Source organism: Saccostrea cucullata, unplaced genomic scaffold, assembly GCF_032062105.1.
Source record: "Saccostrea cucullata isolate Sc308-1 unplaced genomic scaffold, CSIRO_AGI_Scuc_v1 ctg398, whole genome shotgun sequence".
Lineage (NCBI taxonomy): Eukaryota > Metazoa > Mollusca > Bivalvia > Ostreida > Ostreidae > Saccostrea > Saccostrea cuccullata.
The window spans coordinates 195,049-209,422 of NW_026929671.1; the positions used below are offsets into that span (position 1 = coordinate 195,049).

The 14,374-nt window shown below is 33.8% G+C and overlaps 1 protein-coding gene across 1 annotated transcript; it reads right to left on the reverse strand.

Annotated features, from left to right (window-relative positions):
• Window positions 1-349: 349 nt before the first annotated feature.
• LOC134281726 (uncharacterized) lies at window positions 350-12,510 on the reverse strand. The gene is made up of 11 exons (XM_062764158.1): window positions 12,483-12,510; window positions 12,358-12,390; window positions 11,664-11,746; window positions 11,226-11,297; window positions 10,495-10,618; window positions 9,271-9,365; window positions 7,738-7,806; window positions 5,372-5,540; window positions 4,795-5,193; window positions 1,009-1,401; window positions 350-718 (listed from the first exon to the last, which is right to left on the reverse strand). The coding sequence occupies exons 1-11, from the start codon at window positions 12,508-12,510 to the stop codon at window positions 354-356; spliced, it is 1,830 nt and encodes a 609-aa protein (XP_062620142.1). The 3' UTR covers window positions 350-353.
• Window positions 12,511-14,374: the final 1,864 nt, after the last annotated feature.

Consider the following 14,374-nt stretch of genomic DNA (forward strand, 5'->3'; position numbering starts at 1 on the left):
TCGGTTTTTGTGATGTTTTTTCGATAAATTGCATAGAACTGCATCACAATTTTGTAACAAAAAATACAAAAAAATCGATCAGTATCGATATGAGTACCCTTTTCAAGTATTCGGGTATCCAACACACAGTGAACACAGCCTATTCAGTCAAAGTTACTTTAAATTTATAATTTACTAAGAATTCCATCTGAAGGAAATCTCTAAATATCCTTATACTGTTTATGATTTGGCAGAGCCTAACATGACAAAACATTTAATAATCAAAAAGATGAATACAGTTTTACATTTTTATTCTTTATAATTATATAACGTACAAAAGTTTTTGAGAACATAAAATAACCGGAAATCATGGTTTATGAGAACATAAAATAACCGGAAATCATGGTCTGGTCTCCATCAGCTGTTGAATCCTGTTTGACAGTGACGATGTCGTTTTTACGCAGGCGCAAAATGGCGAGATTGGAGCCGCTATCATATCCTGCGCTTCGTCCATCAGATACCGTTTGTCCTACAGTTCCACTATTGACTTGCAGCCAGGACTTAAGGTGTCTACTATCAGCTTCCAAATTCCAGAAGAATAAGTAGACGCCATCTTTGTTAGCTTGAAATCTAGTGTGGTAGAACAAGCTGGATGTGTCCAGATATTCTGTGCTGAAGTAGAGCGGAGAAGTGGTGGTTGAGGAGGGAGCCATCGCCATGAACGCTGAGGGGGAACTACCTTAAAGATGATTGATTATTTCTGAGTTGTAGAAGACTGATATGGAATAACATCTCAAAAATTTAACAAAATCTTAATTATATGGAATTAGTAATGATTTATTCAATAAATAAATCATCCTCACCTAATATGATTTTAATTAATATCACTTTCTTGTCCTACTAAGACTAACTTGCAGATTTAGAGAAAATGAAACAAAATAAAAAGGCACAGTCATAAAAATGGCTAGGAAGTTTTTTGATGACAATAAGGTACTTGAGCTGCTTTATATTAGATGAGCATATCCATACTTGTCCCAATGCGCCATCCAGAAAATGTTGAATGCTTTGGCTGAAGAGTGCTGCTCTCAGACGGGTAAAGGTAGAGTCTGTCTCCGCGGGTCAGAGGGAAAATCTGTAAGGTAGAAGACGTGTCTTCGTACGGTCCAGAAGAGGAATCCGGCCACACCCCGAGATCATTACGTTTGCCGCCATTACGGTAAAAGTACACCATGTAGTCCTGTCGATGGGCCTCTACAGAGAAAGCAAAGGCATACATACCGGTCTCTGGACAGACGAACGTGCCGTTTCCGGAATGGTACACGTTCCCGTTGTTGGTGACTACATTATCGAAAGTGAAGCCATATGAAGAGGAAGAAGGTCTGGTTAGGGAGGAAGAGGCTCTAGCATAGAAGTACGAGTCATCTACAATATACAGTACGAGTCATGTACAATATAAAGTACGAGTCATCTACAATATACAGTACGAGTCATGTACAATATAAAGTACGAGTCATCTACAATATACAGTACGAGTCATGTACAATATAAAGTACGAGTCATCTACAATATAAATACGAGTCATTTCTACAATGTAAAGTACGAGCCATCTAAATATATATCACTCGTCATCTCAACCAAATAAAGTACGAGTCATTTAAAATACAAAGTACGAGTCATCCACAATACAAAGTACGAGTCATCTACAATACAAAGTATGAGTCATCTAAAGGGTGTTAAAAAAGTTCGTTCTACATTTTTCTTTTATTTTCGAAAAGAAATAAGATGAGAAGTTATTTACAATTTGTGATAGTCCATATATAAAGAGTCCATTCTTCCTAGTGATCAGGTTTGAACTGTCTTTTGTTGAATCAATAACGGTAGGGCAGGTATTAAAACAGATGAAGTATTTTCAGGAAATTTAAAGATGACGCACATTTGTAATATATATTAAGTATACAGGTCAAAACATTATTTCAAATACTATGCAAAAATTACCAAATCTGTAAAAAAAAATTCAAAATGACAATCCCATTCTTATGAAAAGAGATCTATCGTTCTTATATCTACGCTCACCAGCTTGTCTTTTGCAAGATAAGTTATGAAGAAACAAAAGTAAATTGTTCTCTATTTTCACTCAAGATCATTCGGGTGCTTAAAAGATGTTACACGTATTTTCATATGAAAGAAAAATCCTTTTATTTCCTTCAAGAAATGAATTGCTATAAATCTAAAGCACACTCTTGTGATTTTGTCAGACTTGAAAATTCATCTCTTTAGTTAAGCACTACTTTGAAATTTTTGAAAATATTTCATGCTGGAACGAACTTTCTTAACACCCCTTACAATATAAAGTATGAGTCATCTACAATATAAAGTACGAGTCATCTACAAAAAAAAAGTACGAGTCATCTACAATATAAAGTACGAGTCATCTACAAGATAAAGTACGAATCATTTACAATATAAAGTACAAGTCATCTACAATATAAAGTACGAGTCATCTACAATATAAAGTACGAGTCATCTACAAGATAAAGTACAAGTCATCCACAATACAAAGTACAAGTCATCTACAATATAAAGTACGAGTCATCTACAATGTAAAGTACGAGTCAATTACAATTTGAAGTACAAGTCATCTATAATATAAAGTACGAGTCATCTACAATGTAAAATACAAGTCACCTCAACAATATAAACAAGAGGCCCAGGGACCACAGCGCTCACCTGAGCACACCGGCTGATTTCAAATAAATATCACTAATCATGGCTTTGAAGTACTTGAGAAGGAGATTTTAAAAGATTTCGAACCCTATATATTCTTATGAAAATCTTTGATCGTCCATTTTGGCCCCACCCTACCCCCGGGGGTCATGATTTGAACAAACTTGAATCTACACTACCTGAGATGATTCCACATAAGTTTCATCTTTCCTGGCCCACTGGTTCTTGAGAAGATTTTCAAAGATTTTTCCTATATATTCCAACGTTTTTAACGGCCATTATGGCCCCATCCTAGCCTCCGGGGTCATGATTTGAACAAATTCGAATCTACACTACCTGAGAATGATTTCACATGAGTTTTATCTTTCCTGTCTTAATGGTTCTTGGGAAGAAGATTTTTAAAGATTTTTCCTATATATGCCTATGTAAAACTTTGATCGGCCATTTTGGCCCCATCCTACCCCCGGAGGTCATGATATGAACAAAATTGAATCTGCACTACCTGAGGATGATTCCACATGAGTTTCATCTTTCCTGGCCCAGTGGTTCTTGAGAAGAAGATTTTTTAAAATGCCATTATAATTTTTCTCTAATTCATAATTATCTCCCCTTGAATAAGGGCGTGGCCCTTCATTTGAACAAACTTGAATCCCCTTCACCCAAGGATCCTTTGTGCCAAGTTTGGTTGAAATTGGCCCAGTGGTTCTTGAGAAGAAGATGAAAATGTGAAAAGTTTACAACGACAACGACTACGACAGACAACGGACAAAATTTGATCAGAAAAGCCCACTTGAGCCTTTGGCTCAGGTGAGCTAAAAACGAGTCATCTACAATATAAAGTACGAGTCATCTCAACAATATAAAGTACGAGTCATCCACAATATAAATTACGAGTCATGTCCAATATAAAGTACGAGTCATCTACAATATTTAGTACGAGTCATCTACAATATAAAGTACGAGTCATCTTCAATATAAAGTACAAGTCATCTAATATAAAGTACGAATCATTTACAATATAAAGTACAAGTCATCTACAATATAAAGTACGAGTCATCTACAATATAAAGTACGAGTCATCTACAATATAAAGTACGAATTATTTTCAATATAAAGTACAAGTCATCTACAATATAAAGTACGAGTCATCTACAATATAAAGTACAAGTCATCTACAATATATAGTAGGATTTGCGTGTTTTTTCAGACTCAAATTTAAAGTACTCCCTCTCTGAGTTATCATTTTTAAACCATACGTTTATCTTACGTTTCATATCTAGGTAATTTTAAGCTTTATTGATTGCTTTTGATAAAGCACGCTATGTTCGATGGTTTGCATATAAAACAATGCACGGACTAGTTCACGTGCATTGAGCGATAGTCTAATTTTTAGCCGGGATTATTGCTCAAAGAGCAATTGCCGGCTTAAGTGATCCTGTTCAAGGCAGGATGTCAACCCCATAGTCGCCATTTTAAAGTTACGTGCAAAAATATAGTTCTTACTTTCAACTGCCTTTGAGATTATGCAAACGCTAAATAAAGCAACAAAAATAAAACGAGGTTTTATCTATATAAAACATTAGTAGTAATGACTTTGAAAACTTCAGTCCTAAGTCAAAGAACATAGTTCATTAGCGTAAGGATTTTTGATAATCAGTGTTATCGTAGTTCTCTACACATACGAGGTAAAGCAGGAGAGGAAACCAGACTTGTTTACATTCAGCTGCGGTACCAGATTAATTCTGATTCTGAAAAAATCGGACCGTGGTATTAGGATTGAAAAACTCACTGGCAGTGGCTTATAATTTTAAAATATTTTTTCATCAGAATATAAACGTGATCTATGTAAAAAAAATTCACTCTACTCTGTAAATGAGCCCGGCTCTCTGTACGTCTGAGTACTTTGATTACGATTTATGTTCTTACGAAACAACGCAACTTCTTCATTCATCAAACAGAAAGCAAATTAGAGAAAAAATAAAAAATCATATATCAACATTGAGTTTACACAATGATTGACGGCTACAAAATGATTATACATGTACAAGGATCTGATGGACTCTTTCATTCGTCAAAAGAAGTAAAACTTACTGTAACTGAGTCGAAAGCCAGAGAATGTGGAATACATTGCGTCAGCCGTACCATTGATCTGGACTCTGACCTTGTCCCCAGACTTAAGGTCATACACTACAAACCCCGTACTTGAGTCGCCGGTAACGCTGCTCCCTCGTGAGTCTGTGAAGGAGGAACCGATAGCGACATCGTTAATCACTAGATCTGCATCAGTGTAGCGATGACTACTGGTCGCTATTGTCCATGAGAAGACATACGGTCCACTGTATTTACAAGTGAAGATCCCCGTGCTCCCGCTGTAAGCCAAGCCTTCATTGGTTGTAACGTTGTTGAATATGACGTAATTGTTAGATGTTGATGACGTAAGATGTGCGTAGAAGGCGTAATTACCTGGTATTTCTGTTGAATGAGCCGGTGCTGAACAAAGCAAGGTGGAAGTACATAAGCAAACATATATATTTAATAATATAAGACTAGAGAATATCGGAAGCTTTACTTTAACAGAACTATGAATATAAAATAAAATAAATGTTTGTAAGGATAAGATTATCAACTTTCAAATATATTGACATGAAATATTTAAAGGAAAATATACCGTTTGTAGGTCCTGTGTTGATGATCGTACCAGAAGTAAAGGTGGCGTTACAGTTGATATTACACAGGTCCCCTTTGCAACAACCTGAGCATGGTGCATACGACCTACGGCCCCTAAAAGATCGTTTTCTTCCAACAATAATCGGCGCCGACACATGATTTTCACATGCCTAGAATATTAACAATATTTTTAAAATGCCGTGAGCTCAACCTATAAGATTTACATACGAATAAGAAAGAAATATTCGATACCGTATAAGTGGAAATTTTAGCGAGACGCAATTTTAGCGATTTCTCCTTAAAAAATTGTAATTTATTTTTAGCGAGAGGTAATTTTAGCGATTTTAAAATACTTACTTAAGAAGCTATAATTACAAATAAAATGCAATCAATTTTTAGCGATATTTAATTTTAGCGATCTGAGGACCCTCGCTAATAATGCCAAAATTAAATCCTCGCTAAAAATTCTACTTATACGGTATCCCCATCACCATTGCTATCCCAGCCCGCTGCACCTGCTTATCTTTAATCTTATTTCCGCCCTCCTCTCATCTTCCTCGTTCTTGCTGTAGGCTACCTATTACCCTTTCCCCCTTTTCCTCATTCTTGTTATAACTTACTTATTTCCCTTGTCCTCTCTTCCTCATTCTTCTTATTAGCTCCCTATTACTCATTTCCCCTTTTTCAACCTCTTGTTGTAAGATACCTATAACCCATTCCCCCTCTTACCCATTCTTGTAACAAGCTCCCTATAAGTTTTATATCTTTAAAAATTTAATTTCCTTTGTTCCTCATTTGTTTTATAAGTTCCCTATGACCCTTTTCCTCTCTTCCTCATTCTTGTTATAAACTCCTATTACCTTTCCCCCTCTTCCTCATTCGGTTAAAAATGCCATCCCTATTTTATTTACGTAAATACATGTATGTTCATAGTGAATTGTTAGGAATATAATTACTTGTTTAACTTCACACTGGCTTGTTACGTGTAATACTAACGTGTTTATCTTCACAGTGACTTGTTGGGTTAAAGATTTATGTTTTTTTTTTATTTCTGCAGTGAATAGTTAGGTGTAAACTTGTGTGTATATCTTCACATTGACTTGTATGGTGAACATGTATACTAACATGTATATCTTCATAGTGACTTGTTAGCTTTATACTTAAACGTTTATATTCACGGAGACCTGCTAGATACTTGCTCACGTATATATCTTCACAGTGACTTGTTAAGTGTATACTTACGTGTATAACTTCACGGTGACTTGTTAAGACTAGTGTATACTCACGTGTTTATCTTCATGGTGACTTGTTAAGACTAGTATATACTCACGTGTATATCTTCACAGTGACTTGTAAAGTATATACTCACGTGTATAACCTCACGGTGACTTGTTAAGTGTATACTCACGTGTTTATCTTCACAGTGACCCGTTAAGTGTATACTCACGTGTTTATCTTCACAGTGACTTGTAAAGTGTATACTCACGTGTATACCTTCACAGTGACTTGTTAAGTGTATATTCACGTGTATATCTTCACAGTGACTTGTTAAGTGTATATTCAGGTATTATCTTCAAAGTGACTTGTAAAGTGTATACGCACGTGTATATCTTCACAGTGACTTGTAAAGTGTATACTCACGTGTATATCTTCACAGTGACTTGTTAAGTGTATACTCACGTGTATAACTTCACGAAAATTTGTTAAGTGTTTACTCACGTGTAAAACTTCACAGTGACTTGTAAAGTGCATACTCACGTGGATATCTTCACAGTGACTTTAAAGTGTATACTCACGTGTATAACTTCACAGTGACTTGTAAAGTGAATACTCACGTGTATATCTTCACAGTGACTTGTAAAGTGTATACTCACGTGCATATCTTCACAGTGACTTGTTAAGTGTATACTCACGTATATAACTTCATAGTGACTTGTAAAGTGTATACTCACGTGTATAACTTCACAGTGACTTGTAAAGTGTATACTCACTTGTATATCTTCACAGTGACCTGTAAAGTGTATACTGACTTGTATATCTTCACAGTGACTACTCACTTGTATATCTTCACAGTGACTTGTAAAGTGTATACTTACGTATATATTTTTACAGAGACTTGTAAAGTGTATACTCACGTGTTTATCTTCATAGTGACTTGTTAAGTGTATACTCACGTGTTTATCTTCACAGTGACCCGTTAAGTGTATACTCACGTGGATATCTTCACAGTGACTTGTTCAGTGTATACTCACGTGTATATCTTCACAGTGACTTGTTGAATGTTTACTTACGTGTAAATCTTCACAGTGACGTGTTAAGTGTATACACGTGCATAGCTTCACAATGACTTGTTAAGAGTATACTCACGTGTTTATCTTCACAGTGACTTGTAAAGTAACGTTGTCCAAACACAGGTTTCTCACCAAGAAAACACATCTGTCGTGGATACATTGATTAACTCTGATTAGAAGTACAGTCGTGCAATAATATACTGAATAACGTACACAAGCGTAAAAGCAATTAACAATTGGTTTTATAGTTGAAATGGTATTTTATCGTCAGAGCTCCCTACAGTATATGATTTTAAATTAACCCGTATGACCGTATTTTAGTGGTATGCTATCTGTGGTTTATATTATTTTAGAGGTTTGGTAGTAAGTCGCTAAAATTTCAATCGCCGCACTTATCATTATTAATATTGAATACAAGAAAAATTACTTAAATAAGTTTGATTAGTATGTTGTTTAAGCAATATCACTTTCAATTTGCATTGTACTTTCTCAGACCTTTATGTAAATCGGTATTCAAACGAATGTCACGTGTACTAAATCTTATCTAAAAGGTGAATTTTCGTCTTTTTTGCAATGTAATTGAACTTTGTCTTCGCCAAAAAAAATTCTTCAAATTTAGCAAAAAAAAAAAAAAAAATATATATATATATATATATATATTACACCAGCTCAAGAAACCCGCTATACAGTTGGCTTAGATTATGGTGTAGTCATTATTTTAAATTCATTTGTCGATTCAATGGCATTGTCAGTAAATAAAACCTATCAAATGATGACAGACGTTTTTCACACTAATTGTTAGTTTTTGTTTACATTTGGCATTATCTACGGATTTTCCCTTTTTCCCGATGAAGACGAGGAGCACACAGCGGGTGTGACCGGTCAGCAGGGGAATGCTTACTCCTTCATGGCACCTGATTTCATCTCTGATATTTGAGAAGTCTTTGTTTTATCTGCTCCTGATTTTTTTTATTGTTTTAGTGGAATTTGAGACTGAATACTGTTCGAGTATCTGCATTTATTAATTTCCTCATTGGATTTTTGTGTTTTTTTTTTGGACAGAAGGAGAATTCAAGATTCTTTCCTTTCATGAACAACGCTTCTTGTTGTTAATAAATGTATAAATTGTGTGTCGTTTATGCATTTTCATTAATAAATAAACAAGGCTATTGATTTACATATCAATTAACAACAAATCAAAGTAAAATGTACACTACACTGGACTGCAAATCAATATAAAATCATACAAATAATAGTAGTTACTTTTGTAAATTCGAATTAACTGATGTACATGTATTATTACCGTATAAGTGAAAATTTTGGCGAGATGCAAATTTAGCGATTTGTCCTTAAAAAATTTTTTTTGCGATTTTAAAATTTTAGTTTTAATTTTGATTTAATTTAATTTTATTTAATTTTTTTTGTTTTAAATTTTAATTTAAAATTTTAATTCTAAAAAGCTCACTATAAAAGATTTTACAAATAAAGCGGAATGAAATTTTAGCGATATTAGATTTTAGCGATCTTGGCACACTCGCTAATAATGCCAAAATTAAATCCTCGCTAAAAACTCTGCTTATACGGTATAAAGATATATGCTATCCCTTACCTCATTGGTTCCACACAGAGTCACGTGATGGCAGTCTGAGGGATTTAAGGTGTGAGCACAATTAAAACAGATCGGCCCTCTAGAAGTTGGATAGGCTGGTATTATGAAAAAAATACATATAAACATCTATTTACAACACATTAAGGTAAAACGAACATAAATGCCACACTATAAAATTAAAATTCTCGTAATGAACGTTAATTACAAATCGTAAAGAGCTCTTGCTTTCATTTCTAAACGAGTAGCTAAGAGTCTAATTTTTAAAGGTATATCAATATTGTTGTGTCATGAAATGAAAAAAGAATCAAATACATTTATCATCAAGTGTCATCGATTTAGATTGATAAACATAATTATTTTCCTTGAATATCACGCCAAATTCACAAAAATGAGCTAAACATAGTTTCACAGTCGATAAACTAGGTTTCCTGGTTGTAAACTATAGTTTACGGACTGTAAACTATAATTAACAACGTTAATCTTTATTTTACATCTGTAAACTATAGTTAACGTGATAATCTATGTTTCAGAACCGTTAACTATACTTAACACTGAAAACAATCATTTGCGATTGAAAAACATAGATTATCTGAAAAATACAGTTTCATGATTTGTAAAATATGGTTTACAACTCTTAAATATAGTTAACGATCTGACAAATACTAGTACAGTTTCACGATTTGGGAAACTACAATTAACAACTCTTAACTATAGTTCACGATTGTAAATCATAGCTAACAGACGTGAATCTATGTTTATCAACAAAATCTATTGTTAACGTTTTATTACAGATAGATAAACGTAGATAAAGCATTCGTAAACTATAGTAACAACTATTATATATAGTTTTTTTTAATGAAAACTATAGTTGACGAATTGTTAACTAGAGTTCACGGTTTGTAAACTATAGTTTACAGTCGATAAACCTAGTTTATAAACTATGAAACTATGTTTAGCTCATTTTTGTGAATTTGGCGTGCCATATCCTTGCATACATAAAAGAATTCCATTCAAAGGTTATTAACCTATGTTCATTTGGATGAACATATTAATTTTATGTACATGTATAACACAAAATGTGATATATTTCTAATGATAATCAATTGGACTTTTGCAGAGCAGCGATTTTTGCCCTGTATCAAACTTATAAGAAATATTCTACTATCAGAACAGTGATGTTTGTCCTGTATCTTAATGATACGAAATATTCAGTACTCGACCTACCTGGGGCCCCACAGCCTTCTGCGTTACATAAATCACCATGGCAACACTCCTGACACAAAACTGATCCATGAATCTTCCGTTTGTTTGTCTGTACAATCGTTCTGTTGGTGACGTTTGGACAACTCTATATGTTTATAAAAGTAGTCATTTTAAGACATATTTAAATCAGGAGACCGAAAGTCTAAGTGACACCACAGCATCAAGAAACAAGGTTTTATGAAAACATAAAGTCTGATTCATATCTTGCTGTTCATTGTGAAAATTGATAAAAAAAAAAAAAGATTACCTTGTTACCTTAATTTTTATTTCATGTTCTACACTTGACATATGCATAAAACAAATTCAAAAAAATTCTCCTTATTTGTCGCCAATATTTCAAACTTTTTGGGGGTTGGGGGGGTTGGGGGGGTTCTACCAAAACTATTATAGTTCACTAAGTCTGAATGTTGAACTGTTGTCAATAAATGATTTTACTACTAGTATATTTCATCAAAATTATTTTGACAATGAATTTCAAATTCATATATTGTGTGTTCTTTAGTTGAAACCTAAAAATGCTTAATATTTAAAGATTTTTTTAAGTATATATTTCCATATTTCAAAAATTTTTCATCATCGGTTTGCATTTTAGAGATATTTTAAGCTGCTAAATCAACAAAATGTTGAGTTTAGTTAACTACCGCTAAGTACAGTAAACTATACTGAACTATAGTAATTTTTAGTTAGTTTACCGACTGCTGTATACAACCAGTCCAGAAAGACGTATCTCCGTTCTCTTTCCTGTACCTCTGAACTCCACACACCTGTCAATTAATAAAACCATGTTAAAAACAATACTAATTTTAATATCTTGGTTCAAAACATTGTAGTTTGTTACTTTAGCAAAACGTTTATGGTAGTCAAATCAATCACGAAGCAACATCACAAGTAACACATTTCCTTTCGATCCCTCTTTCTGGCATTAAATTTGCAATTATTACAGTTAGTTACATGTAGTTCTTTTATATTTTCATATGATACAGAGAATATTTACTAGCATTAGTATTTTTAAATCCTTGTTTCAAAGTTAAGTACAGTTCTTTGTTAACTTTTCATCAATTTGTGAACTGGCTTTCTTCATATTTAGAAAATATTTGGATGAAAAATAGGCTACATTTATATTCTCTTACGTCACCGTTTTGGCAGTACTCTATTCGCTCACAAAAACGAGGCTCTAAGACGTCATCACAACGTAAACATCTCAACCCAACACCTTAAAAAAGATATCCTGATAGCACTTGACCACAAGATGACCAAATCAAAAAATATGTTCAATGTCATTTCACAAAAGTCCACCCTTGACTTCACTTAATGTTAGGCTAAATGACTAAATGTTATGAATTATAGAAAATAAGATGACTTGTAAAAATGTTTTAAATCTAATATATGCGTACCGATAACAGCTTCTCAATGCTTAACATAATTATATGTTACATGTAACTATGCATGATTATTCCTTCATGACATTTGTTCAATGCAGGTTTATTGTTTGAATGGAATTTTGAGCATGTCACTGTTCGTTAAACATGTTAAAGGCAGGGGATGCTTACTCCTCCATGGCACCTGATCCCACCTCTGATGATTTGGAGGTCCTTGTTTGCTCCGCACCTATTTTGTAATGTTTTATGTACTTTTGAGCGTAAATACCGTTCTTTATCTATATATACTTCATCTCGTTTATTTTTCAATAACTTTAAACAATTATTTAATATTTAGACTGTCCCATAAACTACTAGTATATAGGACGAAATAAAGGGGTAAAAAAAATCAAACATACCTTTTTGAACAAAGACATGATGAGCTCGCACTTGATGAAAATCTTACCTTCAGCGGTGTACAAAGTCAGCAAAGAGAGTCCTGAAGAAAAACGAAATGGATTTGAAAGAGTGAAAAATGTGTCAGAAAATTATCCAGAGAGAGAGGAAGAGAAAGAAAGAAAATTTATATACCGCATAGGAGATAGGTAAACAGACACATTGCTATGAAATGCTATCAGAATGATTATTGTCTCAGATAAAGTCTCCACTCAGTTGTGTTATCAATGTGCAATTTCAAAATCCTTATCTCTTAGGACTATTGTACTAAGTATTACAATATAACGACTTTTATACAGAAACACATTTTCATCATGCCACAAATTCTGGTGAAAGTACATGATTGAACTTATATAAAACACTGATTTCTGCACGGAGAACTTCGTTTATACCTGATTAAGCGAAAAGCTACGTATGATGGGTGTGACCATTGAACGGGGATGATTAATCCTTCACGATACCTGATCCGACCCAGTTGTTCCCCTTGTTCAACCCTTTGTTTTTAATGATTATAAAATTATTTACTTTTTATATATTCATCTCAATCAACCAATATCCATAGCTATGGGTATTCAATCACATTTTAATTTGTAGTTTATAATGAAATGCGGCGGAGATAACAAAAGTTCACTGAAACAAAACAAAATGGTAACAGAGTAAATGCGGGCTCTAAAATCATAAAGTTGGGATCAGGTGCACGTTGTCCGAACAAAGGTCTCCAAGCAATAGGCGCGGATCAAGAAATTTTTCAAAAGGAAGGGGGATGTGTTGAAGAGAAAGGGAGTTGTTACAATGTACGTTTATAAAAACAACTTAGTAGGATACAAGGTTGTAGTACACTGTTTCATTTTTCGAAAATTGGAGGCAGGGGTTCAGCCATAGAAAAAATATTGATTACCTGAAAGTTTTTCACAAAGAAAGGATTTAAATCACCTAACCCGAAAATCCTATCTTGTAAAGGGGAGAGAACTCCAATGTTTTTTCACAACCGAATTCAAATTCTTCAATTAGCCTTTCACAAAACATTTTTTATAGTAAATCACAACAAACATCTCGGATTCTCTTCTTTCTCTTTATTTTAGCAAATCCAAGGGGGGGTTGCAACTCCGATAATACCCTCTGGTTCCGCCACTGACCAAGGAAATATAGCTTGCATTGATTTATTTTTTTTTAATGTAGGTACTAAGTGTAATAACAGTATTATCATAGGGTGTACTTACACAATTTATTATGCATATGAGCATTAACTTCTGAAAAGGTAAGAAGGTGTACACAGAATATTGACGTATCTGTATATCTGTCGATACGATATATCCGGGTGAGCTTGAGATAAAAGATACCACAGAATCTAACATATCTGTTTCATACTTGGATATTTTACTTGAAAGAGACGTTAATGGTAATATATGACCAGGTCTTCCAACAAGCTACATGTATTGGAATTTCCATGGGTACCAATTGCGCTCCGTTATAAGCAGACCTAATTTTGTATTCACACGAAGCAGACTTTGTGCAAAATCTTATTCATGAAAAGAAAACACTTACTGTGGCCTTCAACTCGACATTTAGATATACTGACGACGTATTGTCAATTATCAATTATAATTTCCATTCTTATGTCGATTAGCTGCAGATCTGTAGCTCTCCGAAAAAAAAAATTATTGATAGACCGGAGAGCTACAGTGCCACCCATTGAAAAAACTGTATATTTATTGCTCACAAAAAAGTGTGCTAAGTTCTTGATTAATTCTACCAAATTCTTACCCCAATTGCATAAAATGGAAGATTTCAAAAAATTCCTCTCTCCTCTATCAAGTTCTCTCGTAGTTGACATCTGAACGAAGCATAATGGACCGAATTATCTTTGAAACCAAAATGGCAGTAAAAATAAGCGAAATGTTCGATGATTGCAATATCAGGGCCAGGAGGACTATTAACAACAATTATGAGGAATGTTTTGTTGTGGAAAGGGTCAAAGAATATGTTAGGAAGACACGGTTAGTAATATTTTGAGATTACAGTTTTAA

What these genes read in the sequence shown, in the direction of transcription:
- LOC134281726 (XM_062764158.1), bottom strand. Translation starts at nt 12,510, where the DNA reads ATGTGTCTGTTTACCTATCTCCTATGCG. An exon ending in GTTTACCTATCTCCTATGCG is followed by an intron (nt 12,391 to 12,482) that starts GTATATAAATTT and finishes GTTTTTCTTCAG; the next exon opens with GACTCTCTTTGCTGACTTTG. An exon ending in CAACACAGGACCTACAAACG is followed by an intron (nt 5,194 to 5,371) that starts GTATATTTTCCT and finishes TGCTTTGTTCAG; the next exon opens with CACCGGCTCATTCAACAGAA.